Source organism: Syngnathus floridae, chromosome 9 (assembly GCF_059516105.1).
Source record: "Syngnathus floridae isolate MCC-2025c chromosome 9, RoL_Sflo_1.0, whole genome shotgun sequence".
Classification (NCBI taxonomy): domain Eukaryota; kingdom Metazoa; phylum Chordata; class Actinopteri; order Syngnathiformes; family Syngnathidae; genus Syngnathus; species Syngnathus floridae.
In genome coordinates, this window is record NC_142421.1 from 4,882,227 (window position 1) to 4,905,276 (window position 23,050).

The window sequence follows — 23,050 nt, forward strand, 5'->3', positions numbered from 1 at the left end:
GTCCTCTCTTGTCAGCCTAAGCCTCTTGCTCGTGCACTCTCGTCGTGACGAGATAACACGAGGCCCCGAGGACACAGACTCTCTGTCTGCCGAGAGTCGGTGTCATTACTGGCCCGAGATTTCCGAACAATGCGCTCGCAAATGAAAGCCTTTATCGCATTTAACCTTCTCCCACCTTCAGGAGAAAGAGCCGCTCAGGATGATCCCGCTGAAGGAAGTTCACAAAGTGCAGGAGTGCAAACAGAGGTATCGAACAAGTCAAGTTCTTGGTCTTGTTCTGGATTGAGACGCTAGATGTTACCTGTGTTTCTGATTTGCAGTGACATTATGATGCGTGACAATCTGTTCGAGGTCGTCACCACGTCCAGGACATTTTACATACAGGTAATGGATCAAGTTAAAGTAGTACACACATGTCCCTCTTGATCTCAACTAGAATATCATTTATGCATACAAGGTAGCCTGAAAGTCTATTTTGTTAAAATTTTATTTCCTAGGCCGACAGCCCTGAGGAGATGCACAGCTGGATCAAGGCCGTCTCGGGGGCCATCGTGGCCCAGCGGGGACCCGGGAGGTCCGCTGCTACAGTACGTGTCACTCACTCGCTCCACAGAACATCTTCTTGTACTTGAAGGGACGCCCGGAACATCTTTAACACATAATTCTTATTATCAACAAGCGGTCGCGTTCAGCTCAGCTCGCCATGGTACCGTTTGATGACTCCTGAATGAGTGTTGGATCATATTTCTATTTGGGAATCAATGAATTGGAAAAATATTTTTACCTCCTCCTCCCAATTATGTTTTTTTTTTTTTACGAGCCGATTGGTGCCGCGAGAATATGGAAAAGGCGCCGAACATAAATGTATTGAGCATGCGGCGGATGTGATGACTTGTGACTGACCTCTTAGACGTCCCTCACCGCATGCCAAATGACTTCAACTTACCGTACTGACCCGAATATAAGACAACCCTGATTATAAGACGATCCCCTCTTTCTCAAGACTCGAGTTTGAAAAAAGACTTTTTAAACACCAAATCTAATTTTTATACAGAAAATAGTTACAGTACGTCTGAAACAAATGATTATATCAATATATTTGAGAGAAAAATTATTTCGGCTCATTCAAACCATGCAAAAATTGTCTATCACATCTTAATATCTGAACATTTAAATATGTAAACTAAAGTGCAATCACATTTGTAAATGAATGGCTTCTGGTTTTTGAAATGTAAATAAGCCAATCTACCGTGATAAAACAACAAAATTGCAATAACGGCATTAACCATCAAAGTAAAGTCTAACTGTAACTTTAGTCTTGAAACAAATCTGAATAAGGAAAAATATTGCAATAAAATAATGCAAACTGCTACCGCTATTTTTATTTTTCTTCTTCGTGACAGGGGTTCGCTTTGGCCTGGGGAGTTAAGTTCAGCATTCGCTTTGAAGATATATGGCGCCATCTAGCGTTATGAAAGGGTATAAAAAAAAACACCGTCTTATATTCGGGCCAATACGGTAAATAATCAAGAGCGTCCGGAAGGAGCCTCGGCCACGTCACCGGCGAGGAGAGACGCTTGCTCCGTTCCCGCCTCCATTTTGCCATTTTGTATCTTCACGTGTGCCCCGACGCGGTGACACAGCTGTTCCCTTCACCTCCCTCCCCGGCCACCTGTTGTCTTCCTCCCTCTTTCTCTCTCTCTATCTCGCATCCTTTTCGTCCCCCTCTCTTTCTCGGGCAGACAGCCCATCTGCTCTAACCCTGCTTTGCGCTATGTTGTTGCAGATGCGGCAGGCCAGACGGCTGTCGAACCCCTGTATACAGAGGTATACGTCTCGAATTGGGGAGTGCAGCAGCACGTACGTCAGCTCGTCTTAGTTTAAAAAAAAAAAAAAAAAAACTCTCCCCCTTCCTTGTGAAACAAAACATTTTGATTTTACCGTAGCGCTGTTTTCTACTCACTGGCCGGCCCCGCCTCCTCGAGAGCAGATCAGATCTCATCACGAAGCATCTGACGCTCCTCCCCCCCCCTCCCCTTTCTAAATACACCCTGAATATGGCTGATAACCCGACAACGCACTCCTCTTCCTCCTTCCGCCTCCCGCTGCCTCTTCCATGCTCCTGGCTTTACGTTTAAGTCACGCAAGCTTGCTGGCTGAGTTGACTTGGCCACAAGCATGACGCGCACATGCCGAAGAAGTCAATACATGATCTTAACCCCCCCCCCATATACTCCCCTCACCCCCGCGGATCAACTCGCCTTCCTCCCGCCTCTTTTTGACTTGCCATGATTGGCTGCAAAAACAATGCAGACACGCCAGCGCACACTTGCTACTTGACCGTGATTTCTTCCTGTTCTCCGCGAGTCTTTCACATCCTCCCTTTCTCTCTCGCTCTCTCCCTCCTCCTTCCTTGCCCTCTGTCCTCTCTGCAGCCTGCTGCAGCTGTGCACCTGTCTTAGATGTGTGACTTCCTGCTTGTGTCTCCTCCTCCCTCCTGTCCGAAGCCTGTATGTCTTTTTCCCCTGCCTCCCATCCTTTTTTCCCGTCAACGCAGCAGTACCGTTGACCTCGTTGTGCTTCCACACCTTCCTTCTCACTAATTGTGGACTAACATCATGAGTACTGTACATGTGCAGTCTTGGGTTCCCAGCACAACTCCTGTCTTAAAACCGAGGACCCCCCCCTAAGATACCAAATCATGACAAAAGTTTGAGCAAATCTGTGGAACTGTGTGCAATAAGTGTACTTACATGAACATGTAATTAATTTGTGTACACAATTGATATTATGATAGATAAGTTCAGCTAGCATATATATATAGAATATATTTATTAAAAGTCTAGAATACATGTGACGTCCTTAATGGCACTAATCTCAATACGTACCTGCACTTGTACGGACAAAATGTCACCCACCTACCCGCCCAATCCTGCCCAAGCGCACGTTCGGCAGCACTCGTGTATTTCCGTGTGACACTTCAGCGTTTGTGTAAACGGCATTTGCCCAACTGCCTGCCCGCCCGCCGCCACCGCCGCCGCCTGGCTCCGTCGTCTTGACGCGTATGCTGTGTGTTTCCAGAGACTGAAATCTGAGAGCGACAAGCTGCTGAGCACCGAAGCCTCCTAAGGCTTCCTCCTCCTCCTCCTTCTTCTTCTTCAACATGTCCCAACTACCAAACTAAAAAAAAAAAAAACGCTGACTCTCCACTCCTTCCACTCCCTCCTCTTCTTCTGCTACTACTACTTGTGCTACTTCCACCATCTTCACTCTAACAATGCTCCGTCCTCCAGCCTGCAGCACCAAAACTGCTAAAGCTTCATCCAAGCCTCACAGGCTGGTCTCATTTTTCTAACACCATTAACATCCCAAATGTGCCTTCTTATTCACTATTTTTACGCATGTATGTTTTGGATTGTGTTCCGCAGGAGCACAGCGGCCGCTCCACATTCTACCGCAGCACCGCGGGCCCCCCCGTCCCTCGCTCGCCCGTATCCGCCGCGCCACCAAGCCAGCCCGATTGGGGTGACGCCGACGCCGGCGCGTGCGGCCCACGCTCGCAGCCTGGCGTGGGACAGCGAGCACTTCATGAGCCTGCTGCCCCGGCCCGCTCACAGCCGCACGCCGGCCCGCCTCTCCCTGCAGGAGACCCGCCTGGCAAAGTGAGCCCGTGCGGCGAGGAGTCGCCGTGGCGCCGGCGGAGCGCCATGGAGCCACACGTGACCGAGCCGCCCTTGGACCTGGACGACGCCGAATTGCCGGTGAGCGAGGTCTGAGCAGGATTTTCCAAACGGCCGACCCAACAAGGAAGCTTTTCTGTGGAGACGAGGCGGCCGTCGCTGAACTTTTAAGCTCCTCCCTTTCCGGTGCTGTCCGTGCTCACACACACACACACATGCACACACACACACACAAATGTTGGGTAATCCTCTGAACTTGTGTGCCAAAGATGACCCAGTCTTCACCCGCAGTCAATCTGCTCATTTATTTACTGTGGCATATTTATTTGGCAAGCTAAATGAATTATGGAGTCTTTTCACGGTGATGTCAGACCACTTTAGCTCAGTCTTTTCCTGAACTTACCTTCATTTCTTTTCTTTCACTTAATCACACAAAAAACTGTTTGTCTAGTATGTTTTTTAATAATGGGGAAGGGGCTATGCAACCTACAATTTTTTAATCTGGCCTACCAAGATATTTATTAAACAATTATCTTATTGATTAACTTATACATGTTATTTTTTAAATCATTTATGAAATGTCATAATTGATTCGTTATTAATTGTAAATAAAAATAAGTAAAATAACTAATCATTTTAATTTTATGTCGCTCATGGGGGGAAAAAAAAAAGGTTCCAAAGTGGTCCGGCGTCATTGTCAAAAGAGGTCTTGGTATCTTTAAGGTTTTGGAGACTGCATTTAGCTTCACACGGACGCGCCGCTTTGACCACTAAGTGCCAAGAATAAAAGGGAGCATTTAGGGATCACCAAAAAAACAAAAGAGGACTCAACCTGTCTCTCTAATGGACTGAGGATGAATAAGCTGTGTGGTTCGTACACTCTCAACACTGGATTGAACCCAGGTTTTGTTTTACCAGTGTCACTCTTAAGCTCGCTGTTTTGATTTGTTAAGCATAGATCCCGGACTGTTTTTGGGACTACCTGCAACTATGCCTAATTGTATAATTGCTTAAGTCATTTTTGGGCGTTTGTCAGAAAATAAGGAAGTGAAAATGGTGATAGATTACCATAACCTGCATCACTACACATGCGTTGAGAAAAGAAGAAAAAAAAAAATCAACATTTTTTTGTGAGAACATTGTATAGATAGTGTTACAATAAAATGAAAATGACTTAAGCTATTAAGATATTAGGTTAACAATATTAATAAGTGTGTGTTGACGCTAAACGCGTGTGTTTGTGTGTGCTGCAGCAGCCATATTTGATTTTCTGAACTGTTTAAAGCAGGGGTCCCCAAACTTTTTCCAATGAGGGCCACATAACTTTTGCCTTCTCTGGGCCGGGGTCAGTTTCTAACAGAAAAAGTGTGACAATCACAGGGGTCCCTAAATGTAATCATTTAGTGTTTTCCAGAAAACATGCTGACACTCCAGCACACCACACATATCCTGCATTCGGAATCAATTTTACTCTTACCCAACCTTTTTGCCATTATTCCGTTCTTTCACGTTCTACGACTGGGTTATAAGGGTAAAAACGTGCTGGGGCAAAGTGAGGTCGTAGGAGCATTCTTTTTTCCCTCTCTGGTATTGTTTAGCATTTTTTTCCCGTCTCTGGTATTGTTTAGCATTTTTTTCCGTCTCTGGTATTGTCCAGGGGGCCGGGTCTAATACGGAAGGGGGCTGTATACGGCCCGCGGGCCGTAGTTTGGGGACCACTGCTTTAAAGTCAAATGTTTCAGCAACCTCAATTAGCTTCCCGCTAACACTAGCACACCGCAAGAGTTTGTGTTCTTTGTCATTTTGCTGTATTTTTCTTTAAAAACAGACAAATCTTATACGTTTTAATGACTCCCCACAGGGATGGGCAAAATAATCGATCAATTTTGCAGAATTGTTATTGCGTCTTGAAGCCATGCTCGCTTCTTGAGTCATTGTTAGCCTAGTTTGCTATGCTGTCTAAAGAAGCACCACACATTAATTGGCCAATTTCTAGATTGTTTTGGATCCAGAGCAGCTCTTTGTGTGCGTGTTTTGAGATTAGAGTTGTGTGATTTTATTTGCCCTTTTTTTTATACATGTTTGCGGTGTATACATAGTACATGTAGGCTTTTTTTTTTTTGCTTCATTGCCAATATGTTACTGTAGCAGACTCAATCTACAATATTCACCATTCAACCTTGATTCCTTTCACAGGCCAAACTATTCCAGCCTTCATTCCAGTCTGGTGTCATTGCTTTGGATTGTCTCTATTTATTATGTGACGAAATAAACACAGTGAAAATAGGCGTGCGAGAACTGTCCTCGTGTGTTCCACTCAATTGGGTTTTCTCTGCCCTCTTGTGGTGGGACAACAAGTTTCACTGAAATACACTTTCTGTGAAACAGGGTTAGATGAAGAAACGTGAATTGTCTTTCTGCCACACTTAGAAGGTTACTTCCGGGATCCTCCACATCTTTGTGGTTACGACCATCTTGAGGTCATCCATGTTTTCAGTTTTAGTGTTGTTCTGTTTCAGGAACTGTCAGATGCTCACCTTAACCCTCCAGAAATTGGATGGATGGAAACCACCGACTCTCCACATGTTTATTGATCATCGTCAGAATTGCATCACTATATATTTATCTGTTCAGTTCATGTGGAGGCCCAAGACACTCGTATGGATTAATTAAAACCCTGCATGCTGTTTTAAAGCAGGAGACATCACGAGGCGCCCATCCCTGCCCTGGCCTCTGGTGTTGCTTACATTCTGCACGCTTGAGGTCCTTTTCATCCATCCGCCTGCCTCGTCTGTTGATCATTTGTGGTCCGGCTGGCATCTGGCTCCTCGACTACTAATGACTTCAAGTAAGATGATTCATCTTTACAACACAATTAAATACAAAGATCAATTCTGCTCACTTTTGATTGATGTCACCGGGGAGGTATTAATTTGGGCAAATCATCGACCCTTCTTTCAAACGATTGACAGAAATACATCAAGTGACCTTTTTTTAGTGGTGTTATTGGGGAACTCTAGAGACTCCTGAGTCCCTTTCCGGAGCAGATGTTCACCTCGCCGAGTTCTGTAAATGAATGGCGCTTTTGTGAAGCCACAACTGACTAAATTAACCATATAGAGAGGATCGCTCGGCCCCCCTTGGAGCTGGGAATGGGAAAAAAGAAGCAGCGGTAAAACAGGCCAAAACCCGATGTCAAGCAGGGCCATAGACAAATTGAGTACTAGGTGCTGTTGTCTGCAATCCAAGAGTATTTTGAATAAGTAACAAAATCTTAAAATGACTTCTCAGGTGGCCCAGAAGCCATAACACACTTTTACCAGGCCTGATGTCCGGTCAACACCAAAGGCAATTAATCCTGAGTTGTTAGGACGCCTGGTGGCACAATGCGATTGACTGTGGCTTGCCGAGTCGTTTTTTTAATGGCTCACATGGGACGGGACATTATGGGTGGGAGTACAGGTCTGGCTGAAGCAAAGAGCCCTCTCCCCAAACAATGGGTCCCGGTTCTTGGGCTTAACACCGTTGTGCCTCTTGACAAATAAAAACGGCAACTGCAAGAATGGACATAGCTGCTTTAGGTCCACAAATGTGGGCAGGAAGTCCTCTGGATGCTGGTAATATTTTCCTGGGCACGTTTGACCTAATTTCTCAACGATTAATCGAAAACACGTTTGGTGCTGAAAGCTGATTCGGAATTAAGTTTGCTGAAGGCGATTGGAATTCAATGAATCCCAGCACATTACTAGGCTGAGCTGAAAGTTTTTCCTGTATTTGTTCTTTCAAATTTAGTGTCAAACGAGATGTGCCGCCATCTAGTGGTTGACAGTGGAAATACACACAAAAAACACTCGTGGGAGCGGGGGCCTGGGAAAAATCCTCTGGAAATGGTAAAAAAATAATGGAAATATGTTCAATTTGGTGCTGATCCAAATTACAATGTTGGCGGTCTGTCATCTGATGGTTGCCATTCTTGTTTGGATCAAACGCGTCACGCACCAGGCTCAGCCAATCAAAAGTCTTGTTGTGGTGCTCCAGAGAAAGAGAGAGAGGGAGTGGATGTGAGCCAGCGGAACGTAAACTCAGCTGGAGTTTCTTTTCTCTCTCTCCTCAGTCCTCAGCTCCCATCCGGCAAGACTGCAAGCGCAGCACACTAAGTGGACTTTTAAAAAAAGCACACAAAAGTTTTCTCCCCAACTTCAATCATGTTGTGGTTTTTGTGTGCCATCCTGGCTTTGGCAGCGGACGCGCAAAGCTCCAGCCGCTTCGTGGTGGGCTGCCCGGCGCGCTGCGACAAGTCCATGTGCCCACGACCTCCATCGTCCGACTGCCCGGCGGGACAGACCCTCGACGTGTGCCAGTGCTGCCCGGTGTGCGCGTCCAGCGAGGGCGAGGCGTGCAGCGGCAGCGGGAAGTTGGGTGACCCGGTGTGCGGAGACGGCCTGGAGTGCTCGGTGTCAGGCGGCGTGGGCTTCACAGCCACCGTGCGCCGGAGGAGCAAAACGGGCATTTGCGCGTGCAAAGACGTCGAGCCCGTTTGCGGCAGCGATGGAGTGTCCTACCGGAACATCTGCGAGCTGAAGAGGGTGAGCCGCCGGGCGCAGAAGCTCCAGCAGCCGCCGGTGATCTTTATTCAGCGCGGGGCTTGCGGCAAAGGTAAGCGGAGTCTTCTTCGGGTGCGTTAACTTTGGCCCGCGGGCCACTTGTGGTTTGCGCCGTTCTTGATTTACGCACAACGAGTATACAGATTACGTACTGGTTGAATGATTTATTGCAAGTAGAAACAGAACAAAAATATATATCAATCCAAACAATGCATTTAAGAGCAAGTTATAGTTTGATAATAAATAGTTTAACTGTTTTGCATTATTATCGTAATATTAAAATAATTAGTTGTATCAATTTTGCAGTTGTTTATTAATAAATTACACATTTTAAATTTCAGAAAATTGTATTATTACATAATACCAAAATGTAAATAAGAAAACTATTTCTTACTTTATTGGTTGATATATCCCATAAAATCAAACACCCGGTCCAATAACAATTCACTATAAATAAATTAATCAAAATATATGTCTAAAAATTGTATAGATTAAGATTCAGATGCATGTACAATACTTAAAAAACAATTATTGAAAGGCTGTGGATGATACCTTGGCCACAGTGTCACATGATACACAAATTCCACACCGGTGTGGCTCAAGAAAAGAAAACCACGCTCAGATGTCCTCAGGCTGACGTCCCGTAGTTTCATTTCCCTTCTTTAAATACACACAAAAGGCCGCCGAGCGTGACCTCATAAATGAACGTTGTGGTTTCAAGTGGAGGCAGTGACAAGCGGTGCCAGCTTGTCGTGGTTACAACAACAAGCTCCTATTCTGTTGTGTTGCCGCATGTTCTTCCAGCGTGCCCTTTCAACTTCTGACTGCGTGGATGAAGTCATGGCGTAAAGCTTCACACGGGCTCATGTGGACTTCATCTCCTTGATCAAAAACGCACCGCCTGTGAGAGACTCAATTAACCGAGCAGACAGGAATGTTATTCCATATAAAATGGTGGACCTGCTCTCCATTAGGTTGTCATGTGAAAGGCATTTTATCCTAATCAGGGGAGCCCCAAACTTGGCGAACCAATCAGAACTTCTGAGTTGGTCACAATTTCCAGAAGGTCAATCTAAATTTTACGCCAGCTCACACCACGGCTTTCTTGTCATACTGTGAAAATCACGCTGCCGGAATTAAGGTCGCTAGTCGCCTTAGTCGCTAGAACCTCTCGCTAAATATAGCAACTAAATCACCAAGTTGGCAACACTGGTTTGGTTAATTGGATCGATTTTAAAGAGTGTAACCGTATCTATTGGCGGAGAATCAAGTTAGCTTCTCCACAACGGCGCAAGATACAGTTCTTAAGTGTGCCAGTGAAAATACCAAAACAAAGTCTAGCCCACCTAGAACGACACCTTGTACCATACTTTTCGATTTCTCTCATAAAAGAATCCTGGGGTTGGATTTGGGGGGAAAAAAATGAAGAGGTTCTAAGAAATATGTCTTCACTGCTATCAAAAAGTTTCAGAAGGCCTCCACTGGAGTGCTTTCCCATGTTGCCGAGCTCACCGACAAGACTCGATGTAGGAAGCAGACGCAGTTAAATGGCGGACATCCAACACCTGTTGTCGTCTCCCTCAGCGTCGAACGTAGCCAAGGCCAGTCAATCGTCACTCTCCTTTCTGTCTGCGTCTCCTTCTCAAGCTCCGCCGCTGCCCTCATACCGTAAATCTCTCCTAGCAGTCACATGACGGAACGTCTGCCTTTGATTGGAAGCCGCCAAGACTCCTCGAGCAGACGGCACGAAGGAAAACACAAAATTAGCAACCCGTCGATTCGGGGAGGAGGTTGACACGCACATCAAAAAGTCGTGCGGGCGCGGCGGTCGGGGCGGCCCGTCATTTGTTTGTCACTCGTGAGCGAGAGGAAAGCTGCAGGCTGCCCTGCGGCGAGTCGGGGCCTCCTGCTTTTTGCGACGCTCCTGCAGCGAGAATTTCCACATCTGCACTGAAACGTGGAACGTTTTATTTGGCAGTGGAAGAAAAACGCGGCCCGTCGCCGCTGCTGCTTCTCTGGAGATGTTCATCTTGAAAGTTTGAAAGCAAAGCAGGACAGTGTTGACTCAAAAGAGACTCACTTGATAAAAAAAAAACAAAAAAACGATAATGCATGAGATGATCTCACGTTCTGTCGGGGTGTTAATGTCAAATCCTAAAAGTGTTGTTTTTGGCAGGCTAACTAGGCCAAACGCTGCTCCGTCCCCCGAGGATGATATTCACTTGAAATTGGCCAACTTTGCTTTTACACACATTTTAAACACATTACGATGAGGAATAATGACGGTGATGTTGAGTGAGGAAACTGGGCAAGGGGGAGGGGGGGCGAACGAAAATCCAGACGCTGCAAATATTTTTGACACAACGGCTGAAAATGCCAACATGAGGAATTTGTTTTGGATCTTGTTGCGTGCCGAGGACACGCGGGCCCAATAATCGCAAGCGGTGCTCGGAGTAGATTTCACAGATTGATGATGCCGAGCTCTGAACTCTATGAACTCTTCGTCCATGTTTGTGTGAGGAAATATCCATCTTTTTTGGGATGGATGGATGGATGGATGGATGGATGGATGGATGGATGGATGGATGGATGGATGGATGGATGGATGGATGGATGGATGGATGGATGGATGGATGGATGGATGGATGGATGGATGGATGGATGGATGGATGGATGGATGGATGGATGGATGGATGGATGGATGGATGGATGGATGGATGGATGGAAGACATCAAGATGAGACCGATGGCTGGCGGCTGGATACTTAATGGGAGCAAGGACTGATGGATGGGTGAATAGAAGGAAAATGGATGGATGAAAAGGTAGAAGAAAATAAGGATGAATGAAAGGACATTCTGAGGGATAGGTGGATAAAGGGCTGAGTCGATAATGAATGGGAGTAATGAAAGATGACTTAATTGAAGGATGGATCAAAATAAGGGTGCGTCAATTAAAAGACTGATGGCGGATAATGAATGGGAGGAGGGAAAGAAAAGTTGGGTGGGTGGATTGCTGAGTTCAAACATATGTATAATTGTGGCGTCAGGTAAGAGTGATTTAGCGATCATCAAAAAGAAAAAAATTCCTCCTTTCTATTTTTTATCATCCTTGACTTTGTCCTGGGAAACTCCAAACGCTCTCCTCCGCTTGCTGTAATATTTTCCAATCAATGTTCCTGTAGAGGAGCGCTGCTAAAAGTGTCGAACGGGTACACAGCTTAATTACCAGGTGCACCTCGCAACGTTTCCTGACTTGCCCGGCGCCGCGTTTGCAAATTACCGCTTGCACGGTGGGCCGGCCTGAGAAGTTCGCAGCCGACAACCTGTGCTTGCGTGCGGACCACGAGAAGAAATGTGGAATATTTAAAACCAAGGTGCGGAGATAAAAATGGAGGTTAGGAATGTCAGGGTTGTGTGTGTGTGAAAGACAGAGAAAAAGAGAATGTGAGTCATTGAGTGTGTATTTGGAGGAGAAGACTGAGTGGACATTTTTGTGAGTGTGTGTCATTGTTTATGTGTGTGTGTGTGTCAGACCTGAGCGAGACAGTCCGCACCGCACCAGAATTGTCATTTCCTTCCTTTTCATGACAAAGACAAGTTGTTTGTATTCTTGCATCACTTAGCATGTCAGTTTTTGACTTTGTGTTTGTGTATCATTGTCTCATATCCGATGTGTGTGTGTGTCCTACTTTGTATTTCCAGCTCAAGACAACCCAGACAGCCTGAGACATAAGTACAACTTCATTGCAGACGTGGTGGAGAAAATTGCGCCAGCTGTGGTTCACATTGAGCTCTACCGCAAGTAAGAAGCAAGCACCTGTGTGTGTTTTTATTTCTGTGTGTGTGTGTGCTTTCAAATTTACAGCCCACCTGTGTACTTGACGCCCGCTCACATGAATGCGAAGCGTTTTCCTATCCAAATATTTGGTCTTTTTCCTCATCCACTTTCCTGCTTCCTGTTTCGGGTCACCTGTGCCGCCCGGTTCTTCCTCCATCGTCGTCGTTGTCTTGCTTCTCCAATCTGTCTTGAATTTAATGCACCACTGCTTTTGTTTGACTTGACACCAGAGTTGCAAAAGGAGAGGCTTTATGGTCCACGTCCAGGAAATTTCCGCAAACTTTCCACTGGGAAACTTTTCTGGGTTTAATCATTCGGTTTTGCCATAAGCAGACATGCATGCAACCAAATCGACAAAACTAAAGTGATATTTTTGATGTTAATAATATGAAAAGAACGGTGTCCCTCAAGGCTCACTGGTTAGCACCTTTCTGTTTATGCAACATCTACAATTTCATAATATTTTTTTTTTAACCCGGTAAGGATGACGTACTCCAAGCGCGAGGTGGCCGTTGCCAGCGGCTCGGGCTTCGTGGTGGCCGATGACGGCCAGATTGTGACCAACGCCCACGTGGTGGCCAATAAACACCGTGTCAAGGTGGAGCTCAAAAGCGGCGCCATCTACGACGCCAAAATAAAGGATGTGGACGAACGCTCCGACATCGCCCTCATCAAGATCGAGGCGCCGGTGAGTGGTTAAGACGCTTACGTTTCGGGGATTAACACCAAGACATAACATCCTAACCATAATTTTGTCAAATGAAAGTCAGCTAGCTTAATGCTAACACTGATGGCTACTTATTTGTTTTCGTAATTGCTCTGCCATTTTGCTTAGTACTGGCCCGCGAAGACAAATTGTGCATCAAATTCGTGTGTCATTACTAGAATTGCAAATTGTCTTCACTTTTAATATCTTTTTTTTAATATTTGACCAGTTTTTACTCGTCTTTTTTGAAAACGAGTTATTTGTCAGTTTGTTTTGTAGCTTTTACTGTAATATAATAGTATGTAGTATAATAGTGTTAAGAGTAAAAGTGATCAAGTCATCACAAAAATCACGAAAAAAAATCTTATATAAGCCGCACCTGACTATAAGCCGCAGGGTCCAAAATTATGGAAAAAAGTCGCGGCTTATAGTCTGGAAATTACGGTACCTGTTTTCTTTCAATAGACCCATAATTTCCAAACCTCCATACTAACATATTATGTGATTATTGCCAAGGAAGATCAAGTTTCATGCGTAGGACTCTCACTTTTGTGCCCCGATCAACTAAATCAAGGCGCAGTCCCACTGCTGTGTCGTTCCTCATTTTAACGGCACGGGTGGTTGTCTGCTGGTGGTAAATCACAATAATGCAGATGGAGGGTAAAGTGAAAATGCAGGCACGACCAAAAGATGTAGAAAGGGGGGAGCATTAGTTCCTTTTAGGGTCCCACTCATTACGATGCTTTTATCGAAGCAGAACATACACAAAGTTTAGTTTTCAATGAACCATGCTTCGTGTGTCTGCCTGAGGTTCGTGAGGACAAGCTCTATAGAAAATGTGTTTATGTAAACATTGAAGGCAAATTAGAGTCTTGGGTGAACCTAGCATGTTTTTTGGGAAGCTGGAGAAGCCACACAAGAGCGGAGGGAAAACATGCAAATTCAGCACAGGGAGGCCCCGTGCCAACTTTCGGATCTAGCGGTTGTTACCACTCAGCCAGCGTAATGTCATAGGCTTACCCTTGCTGCTGGGAAAAAAAGAGCATTAAAACAACAACGCATAGATTATGCGCTCGCTCTCACTATCTGTCTGTGTTTATTTCTCCGTCTGCTGGATGCGAGGCATTCACGCGACATGCTAATGCCTACATGCCGGAATGCATGGCGGCAGGCCAGGGTGTTCCGCGAAGCGCACGTGTACTCATTTTTAATGTTTTAACTCATTTTTGTTTTAACGTGAGAGATCATAAGTATCGCAGTACCGAGGTTGACCTTTGAGAGGCAGCGCAGCGCCACAGGGTGGATGGAAAAATACAACGAAGAAAAAAGGACGGGGAAGCTAGGCTAATTTTTAGTTTGTTTGCTAACCATTGCAATTGTCTCTGATTGGCCATTTATCTGTTTCAGAATTTCATTGGGAATAAAATCAGGAGATACTTTTGTAAGAAATGGTACATAGTGTTAAGCACAAGGGGAGTTACGTTACAAATTCGACCAAAAGTTTCGCATGAAGGACAATCACTGTTTTCTTCTGTAACAGAGCGGCTTTTGTTGTTTTCTTTTTTGTTGTTTCTTTCGCCTTCTCGTCCTGTAATGAAGTCGGGAAACGAGTGGCGGAAGAAGCGCTTGATGACAGGCTTATCCCTCAGGGGGCTGTTCTGCTCGGGTCGTCTTGCATCAGACGCCCGGCCGCTGGCTTGGCGCTGTCATTATATTTGTTTTTGTTGTGGAGAGTGGAGACACGACAAAGATGGTGGCGTGTCCTCGCTGAAGCCTGAAAGAATTAAAGTTGCGTTCCCTTGCTTCACTTAACTAGTCACCAAACAAGTTTTGCTATAACACACACAATCGAAAGACGCAGAAGCATACCATTTTTATATATGTTATGTACTTGTTAAATACTTGTAGTCCATAAATGTCAAACAATGCAATGAAACCCAGCCATCGTGAAGGTAACTGAGTGTGACTCCATATTTATGCCGCTACGCAAACTAGTTTATTACGCCCCCGTTCATAACCTCAAATGTCACGACCGTCATAAACTGAGAGCCCCGTGTAGAACGCAAAGACTTCTTTGTCTCATCATCCATCGGTGAACTTTTTTTCCATTCCCGAGGTTTGCGGTCAAGCCCTTAAACTCTGGGGAATACATTACGTCTGGAACTTCAGAGGATACGGGAATAAGGGGAGGGAAGGGGGGGACTTTGGTTTTTGGAGGGCAAAGGGGTTGAGAAACAGAACGGGGGGAAAGCCAGCAATGTGGTCAGTTGGTCTTGAGGACGGCTGGTCTCTGTAGTCTTTGAGGCTACTTTGAGTACTGCGGCACGTGGCCATGCACAATAAAGACTTCTATCATATCATTATTTCACTCAAAGTGGATGTATTCACTAGCGTAGCATTGTGTAATTTATTCATATGTAATGAAAGCCCAGAAAGTCTTGAAAGCTTCACTTTATAATCGCTCGAGAGAGCATTTTACAGGCTGGCTTAGCTTAGCTTTTTTCTCAAACATGATTTTACTAGCCGAATAAACCCGCAAACGCTTGGCCTGGACAGTGCACATATTAAAAGATCTGTACTGAGTACAAGGAGAGAGAAAAAAAGAACATAAATAATGACATGTTTAAATAGAGTGTCTGTTTGCTCTTGTCAGCTAACATTAGCGTACCTGCCTGAACATTAGCTTACCAGCTCAGTGTTAGCATAGTGATGTGCATTGTAAACAAAGTGAGAAAGCTTGCTAGCAGCTAAAATGCTAGCTAAAACATTCAAAGAAAGGTAAAGTTGTGTTTATTGTAAAAAAAGAAATGAGCAAGTATTTAGAAGATGATATAAAAGAGCGGAAAATGGCACCAACATCAACACGCGAGCATCAACGCTTCTTGTGCCTTCAGGAACTGCACAGTGTGTTTCCACCTATTATTATAAACCCAACATTCTCGCTGGGAAATTTGCCTAGTGCTGGTTTTGGTTTTCGAGACGCTTTAGGAAACATGTCTGCGTTTATTTGCAGAGAGAGAGAAAAAAACAAGATCCTGTGTCCGTGTATAAAATGTGCTCCGGCCATTATCTCGTTATCTGCTACATCGGGTAAACGTTTCCTCAGGAAATATGAGATTCTGACATCGCATCCCCCGACAATCAGTGGCTGTGGACAAAAATATGTGTACACTGTATGCATGTGTGTGTGAGTGGAAGACGACTCAGCAGGGACATAGAAGCCTGCGAGTGTGTTTGCAAGTGGAAAGACCTTCATGGACAGGCCAAAATGAATGAATCATTTGAATTTCTCCCGCTGTTTGACCCCAACTTTGCTCATCTCATCTCTTGTCCCATGTCAAGTCAAGTTTATTTGTATAGCCCTAAATCCCAAACAGTCTCAAAGGGCTTCACATAGCCAAAAAATTGACAATTATTCTCAAAGCATCCCCTGATCATAAGCTCCCAAAAGGGCAAGGAAAAACTCAAAAAAAAAACTGCCAGGGGAAAATGAGAAACCTTGAGAAGGGACCACAGATGGAGGGATCCCCCTTTCAGGATTATCAGGTTGTAATGGATGCAGAGAGGGCACAAGTAATACATAATATGAAAATCAATGAAAAAATGTAAACTCAAGCGCCTCCAAATTTCCATTTAACACTCGCATGCTCTCCGATTAAATTTTTCGGCCTTTTAATGGACAGGGAAATACTTTACCACAATGGTACTGTGTTTATTAACAAGTAATTTTTTTAAGGATTGATCGTCGTTTTGCTTTTAAACTGGCCTCCCTTCCTCCACCTCTTTCTAAGATTATAACACATGCCAGCATCCCGCTAAGATGCCTCTTGAATACATTATAATTGAGTCCGGCATATAAAATCTCCAACCCGGCCGTTACTCATTCTGAGACATACACATGTCCACATTTGCCTGTCCGCACACAGTCTCCGCCCACGTTGAAGGTCACATGTGGCCGGTCAGCATCACTTAAGTGGTACACATAAGTACACGTTTGACGGTAAAGAAAATGGCCACACCATGCCTCATCTTCTCATCATTGTGATTTGGGAAGTTCAAAGAGTTTCCTCCACGGCGGCTCGCCAGAGCTTGAACACATCAAACGCGTGGGCTCGCTCGTATGTGAACTACTGGACCTTTAGCAGCTCCACAAAGTGCTTTTTTTGCGCCCGTGTCAACAACGTTCGCTAGCTTAGCTTTGTGATCGCGGTGTGAGGGTGGCTCTGACGAACATCTGGGATGCTTTTTCTAGGACAGCCTTTAACGCAAATCTAGTGGGACATGGTTTCAGAATTTGCCCTTTGTAGCCCATCAACAATGATGCTCCATTTGCATCTGGCTTCCATTAAACGGGAGTTAGTCATGTTGCTTTTAACGGTGCCTTGAGGCAAGCAAGCCAATAAAGCAACTTTTACTCCGATGCTCTTCTTCAGTTGCGTACCTGCAGAGGAGGTCACACATGTGGAAGTCATAAGTAGGCTAGAAATATACACAAATGTCGAGGGGAGTCATTTTGAATTAAGTCATGTGACTGGACTGAGCCACCTCCGCTTTTCTGTCCATACGTCTGATTCATTCCACACCTCCTTTTCTCTGTGGGAAAATTTCTCCGTTCCTCTTCCCGCTGCCGAGAATAAATTAAAAGGAAATTAATTGCGACACTGCCGCATGTTGTGAGTCAGAGCTGTACGTTTTCTTAACATAGACTCTGCTTAGCTGTTTTTTTTTTTTATTTGTGGACTTGACACCCATGTGTCACATTCTCTTCCTGTAATTTGTGGTGTCCGTTGTTCCCATCTGATTGCAGTCCCCTTTTTGTGACTTTTGGTGAAAAGCACGTGTGCATTCTGGCTTGAATAGCTGCTGTGAGTCACGGCTCTCTGTTGACTACAATTTGTGGCACTTTGCTGACTGGTCGCGGACATAATGTCCAAAAAGTGCTTCACACCTGAGTGCCGTTACCTTGCCGATAAACTGATGCATTTGCCACTTTTAGACAGATTTGCATTCGGGCTGTTTGTGGCTCTGCAGTTCAGCCCCACTAATGCATATTTTGCTTTTGAATATAAACCATAACAAGGAGCGAATGAGCTTTCCATTTCTCTTTTATAGATTTATTCCTTTTTAAATTTGATGATTAAAATTGTGGGTATTGCCATAGAGACTACAAGTCAGGTGTCTGTTTGTGTTTGCACATGTCAAACACTGTCAGGGCTGCCCGGTTTATGCATACACACACGGTGTGTTTGTGTGTGTAGGTATCACGTTTGCTTTTCACACCGCAGCGTTGACCAGACAAACGCCACAATGTCCCGACGGAGGTGGTAGACTCTCAGCCACTGGCGGAGCTAGCGGGGGGGACTGAGGGCAGTGCCCTCCCCCTGAAATATTTTTATATTTTTTATTCATCTTAACTCTTGATAACTAAATTGATTCATCTTAACTCCTGATAACCAAATCAGACAATATGATGAATTGTTCAGCTCTGGTTCTCATTGATGGTTTTTATTGTGTCTCTCCGCTTACTTTGAATCAAGACTGGACACCAAAGTACCTATCATTATTTTCTTATGCAAGAAGTGAGTGTTAGTAAAGTGGCAGCGGCGTGATGTGGTTTGACTTCAGGCTGCCCAGCAGCATGAGATGATTTCACCAGCGTGGAGAGATAAATATAGCTTTGCTCCGTGTGTCTGCTCCTGCAGCGCGAGCCGCCATGTTCGCCGCTTTGTAACTAAATCGGCTAAACTGTCATTATTTACCTACACAATTTTTTTTTCCAGCCATCTGTTTCCACGCACGTGTAGCAGAATGCTTTGTCAGCGAGGCTAAATCATATCGCCGGCTAACGTTTTAGCATCGTTTGCTAGTTGCAGGGGGTGCTCTGGGAAAGGGGGTCATTGTTTTTTTTTTTTATGGGAGTGCTCATTGCGTTCCTTTTCCTTTCACACTGCAGACCAAGCTACCCGTGCTGCTGCTGGGCCGCTCGTCGGACTTGAGGCCGGGCGAGTTCGTGGTGGCCATCGGGAGCCCGTTTTCCTTGCAGAACACCGTCACCACCGGAATCGTCAGCACCACCCAGAGGGGGGGCCGGGAACTGGGCCTGAGTAACTCCGACATGGACTACATCCAAACGGATGCCATCATCAACGTACGTGGCCCGTACGATGTATACAGCGCCACACGGCGAGAATATTAAAATATTTATTTTTCTTGACAGTATGGCAACTCCGGTGGACCTTTGGTCAATCTGGTAAGAATTTTTTCTGTCACTTTTGGATCAAATCTGCCCGGGTTGGACTGACCCAAGAACTTTAGTTTTGTCCTGCTAAACACATATGAATCATACTTTTAGGACGGCGAGGTCGTCGGAATCAACACGTTAAAAGTGACCGCCGGCATTTCCTTCGCCATACCCTCGGACAAGATCCAGCAGTTCCTGGCGGAGTCGTACGAGAGACAATCCAGAGGTGAGCTGATTTTCCAGCGTATGATCTTCATCTTCAAGCTATCATGTGAAACTTTGATGTCTTAATTCACTCATGGACGCCATTTCAGAAATAGGCAGCTAACATAAATTTATTTGGTTGGGCTGGGCAAGCCTACCAAAGACTCGGCAGCTAAATTTTCCATTACATGTCTTCATTAACATGAGCAATTATGGAATTTGGGCGAATCCCTTGGTGTTGGGAAAATTTTCTAGCTTGCATCAAGCTAAGACAAACAACGAAGGGGATTAGTGTGGAACTGTCCAAGGCGTTTATTAAAACCCCGGAAGGAAAGTGGTTAACCAGCATCTTCCAGGCTGGAATATGGTCGGGGGGGGAGGAAAAAAAGATGTGCCGTTAAATTATTTCCACAAGCGTGTTGTGAAGAGAACTCGCGGGATTAAGACGTAGCAGCTGTGTTTTCTTTAGGAAACCGCTTGTCATCAGTGAGGCTAATTGGAGAGGAGAAGGTGGCAGTTAAATGCTGATGATTGTCTTTGGCCCTCTTGGAAGGTGACGGCTGCATCAGGTCAAGAAGATAATTGGAGCGGCCATGCCAGCCGTCATGTTAAGTGCCAACTGAGCCTTCGGAGGGGCAATTTTACGATCTGGATCGGTTTCAAACAATTCAGTTGGGTCTTTTACAATATGCAAAGCTCCAAAAAATGAGGTCAGATGACTTCCTGGTTGTAAGTGATGAAACAAAGCCCATGAGAATCTTTGGAAAATGTGTAATGATTCATCCGTTATCAATAGGAATTTAAAAATACAGATGATAAGCAAGCTGAAGCTGGCTGGGAGATGAATGACGTCTTCATGTCTCTCCGCAGGCACGACATCTGCGAAAAAGAAATACATCGGCGTGAGGATGATGACTCTTACTCCAGCGTACGTTTCGCATGATTGATGGCTCCACTTTTCTGCAGTTTTTATTCCTTACATCTGTTTTCCCTTTTTTTTTTTAAACATGCAGATTAGCCAAAGAGCTGAAGAGCCGACATCGAGACTTCCCTGACATCACCTCTGGCGCTTACGTCATGGAAGTCATTGAGAAGACGCCAGCTGCAATGTAAGTGATAGTTTTCACACATGACTCCCAAAAGATAAAAAAATCACAAACATTATGGATGAACAGATAGACGGATTCGATGGACGCATGATTCTTTATCGCTTGGCCCGATCATGTGACTTACCTATAAATCACCAAATACAATTCCAGCGATGGTGGTGCCAATTCCTCCAAACCTCACACAGGAGGGTTCCTCTCCACATTGCGGTTTCCCTGTCTCTGCCCCACCAAGCCTCATTCGTGTCCACTATGCACAATAACATATCTGTGGTGCACTTTGATGCTTTAAAAGAGGAGTGCGTGGGCTCATTCGAGAGAACCTTCCATTAGCCTGATGGGCTACAGAGCAGGGTTGTAATAGCCTTGAAGGAGAGGAGGCCTCTGGCGCCGCTAGTGAAGTCTCAAAATAACATGTATAATGATATATAACATAATAACATAATTAGCGTTATGTATAAGTACATAACTGCTCCTAATGTGGATAAGGGAGTTCAAAACAACCAAAAGATGACATCGCTCCATCTTAGCACAGAGAAAAAAAAAGAAAATCATAAAAGATGCTAGTTTAGCTAGCCAGTCAATAGAGTTTTGCACTATATGTTAGCATTAAGCTAGTGGATTTGGCCCAACTTGGATGTTAAACTGAAATTCCTGTGTTAGTCTGCAGAGAACGTTGAGTAGCATTCTACCTGGAGGACGGAGGAGGGTAACGAGGGGAGCTCCCGTGGTGTTAATTAGTGTGTGCAAGCGAGCGTGGTTGCGGTGCTCCGTGTTTTACAAGGGCCTCTTAATTAAGCTCTTGCAAAAGCATTCGCCTTCTGATACGCTAACTGCATCCATATGCTCAAATCCGGATTTAGTCTTTTCATGTGTGTGCCTGATTGTTCCCGTGATTGCGTCGTCATGAACATGCTTACAACACATGTTACTCCTCCCGACCAAAACACGTGTGCATAAATGGATCCATCGATGAGCAACACATGACATCAACCTCATGTCTTTACCATTTGAAATTAGCCATTCACCGACCAGCGAGTTAAAAAAAAAAAATCATTGCGTGTCTTGCAGCGGCGGCCTCAAAGAACATGACGTGATCATCTCTATAAACGGCAAGAGGATCTCCACGGCCAACGATGTCAGCGCCGCCGTCAAAAAGGACAAAAGCCTCAAGGTGGTGGTGCGGCGTGGTAACGAGGACGCCATCCTCACCATCGTTCCCGTGGTGATTGACCCCTGACCTCTGAAACTGCAGCCAGGTTTTACTCATCAGTGGTGGACTACACGGTGGTTGTGTGTGTGTGTGTGTGTGGGGGGGGGGGGGGGGGGGGGGGGTCTATGGACACGCTATCCTCCTGTGAGTTGCCAGATTCTGGAATATTCTGGCCATATGCCTTGAAAATGAGCGACTGTACGGATTGCTGTAAAAAGCCATGTTGTACTTCCTGTGTGTGTGCGTGTGCGTGTGTGTGTGTGTGTGTAGGTGGGTGCGTGGGTGTTTTCACGTTTCTACTCTTACGGTCACCACCAAAAAAAACAAGATGCTATTGTTGTCTGTCTTCTTTTTTTTTTTTTTTTTAAATATTATTGCTCAGTCAGGCCTTCCTCTGCACTTTTGTAGCTATTTCGAGACGAGCTGAGCATATCTAATGTGTATAATTATTGTGTTCTAACCTCTTTTTTTTACTGACAAAAAAAGTACTGTAGAATATTTTGTTGATTATGTGACGTTTGACTGGAATAAATGGTTTCGCCGGTGGCTTTTGAAGCAGTTTTGCTTTTGCATTCAGAAACTGATTTGTCATAAAAGGTTGCAAAATGATTGGTGGACAACATTTAAACTGAAAAAACAAAATAATTAATGTGAAAGAATTCAATTAAAAATAAATAATAATAGAATAAAGTTATATAATACAAATAAGAATACTAGAATTAGTACAGAATAATAATATAGATAAATATATGTTGTTTCAAATAAATGCAAATAAAAATACCATTTCATATATTTTGCTTGCGCACAAATGACCCTTAAAAGGCCCCAGGACAGGAACTGAACTTTCTGAACTTTGTATGGCCCCACAGGAATCCACAAAGTTTGACATTTTCACATTGTATTTTGTCTTTTGCCTTTGTGTTTGCTTTCGTTTCATCACTTCTTTATGTTTTTGTTCATGCATGTGCACAAACATGGTTCAAATTCAATTTTATAGCCGTTGTACGGTCTGGCCAGTCGCCTGATTGTACATTTTGGGCGAGGGGCTATGCGGCAAAAAAGCCAAACAAAAACTGCATGCGCCCAACTCAACATTTTTCCCTGACCACACGTTTGGATGGCCTTCCGATTTCTGCTACGTACTGTATTCCTTTCCCTTCACATGGAAAAATACTTTATAGATGTTTGACGTAGCCCACAGGCATGTGTCATAATTTTAAGTATTTAAGATATTTGTGGTTCAAAAGGGTCAAAGGTAACATTTTAGTGGAAAGGGGACAGCAACAAAACAAACTTTTCTGCCGTTATGTGGTTTGAAGATATAACTGCATGCACAGTAGTTTACTGATAGTAAGCTTACGAGTACATATAAAATAATCAGACAATTCAACAGTAAAATCAAGATAAAAAAGTCTAAATGAAAACATAAGAAACATCTATGCAAATAACAAAACCCTAA

At 44.6% G+C, this 23,050-nt stretch overlaps 2 protein-coding genes across 3 annotated transcripts in view; both read left to right on the forward strand.

Moving 5' to 3' along the window:
- LOC148393057 (pleckstrin homology domain-containing family A member 1-like) overlaps positions 1-5,968 on the forward strand; it is a 12,857-nt gene extending 6,889 nt beyond the window's left edge. Inside the window, exons 9-13 of one of the 2 annotated variants that reach the window (XM_088384127.1) lie at positions 182-246; positions 321-384; positions 498-587; positions 1,787-1,860; positions 3,429-5,968. In XM_088384127.1, the coding sequence (XP_088240253.1) occupies positions 182-246; positions 321-384; positions 498-587; positions 1,787-1,860; positions 3,429-3,666 (531 nt within the window). In that variant the 3' untranslated portion in view covers positions 3,667-5,968. The remainder of the gene's footprint in view (positions 1-181; positions 247-320; positions 385-497; positions 588-1,786; positions 1,861-3,428) is intronic. The other variant, XM_088384126.1, reaches the window with a different exon arrangement.
- A 1,631-nt stretch (positions 5,969-7,599) lies between these two features.
- On the forward strand, positions 7,600-22,146 carry LOC148393058 (serine protease HTRA1A-like). The gene is made up of 9 exons (XM_088385586.1): positions 7,600-8,336; positions 11,986-12,085; positions 12,605-12,809; positions 18,781-18,975; positions 19,045-19,077; positions 19,180-19,294; positions 20,143-20,200; positions 20,286-20,381; positions 21,450-22,146. Exons 1-9 carry the CDS (start codon positions 7,886-7,888, stop codon positions 21,616-21,618), a joined length of 1,422 nt encoding a protein of 473 aa, XP_088241712.1. The 5' UTR covers positions 7,600-7,885; the 3' UTR covers positions 21,619-22,146.
- The last annotated feature ends 904 nt before the right edge of the window (positions 22,147-23,050 follow it).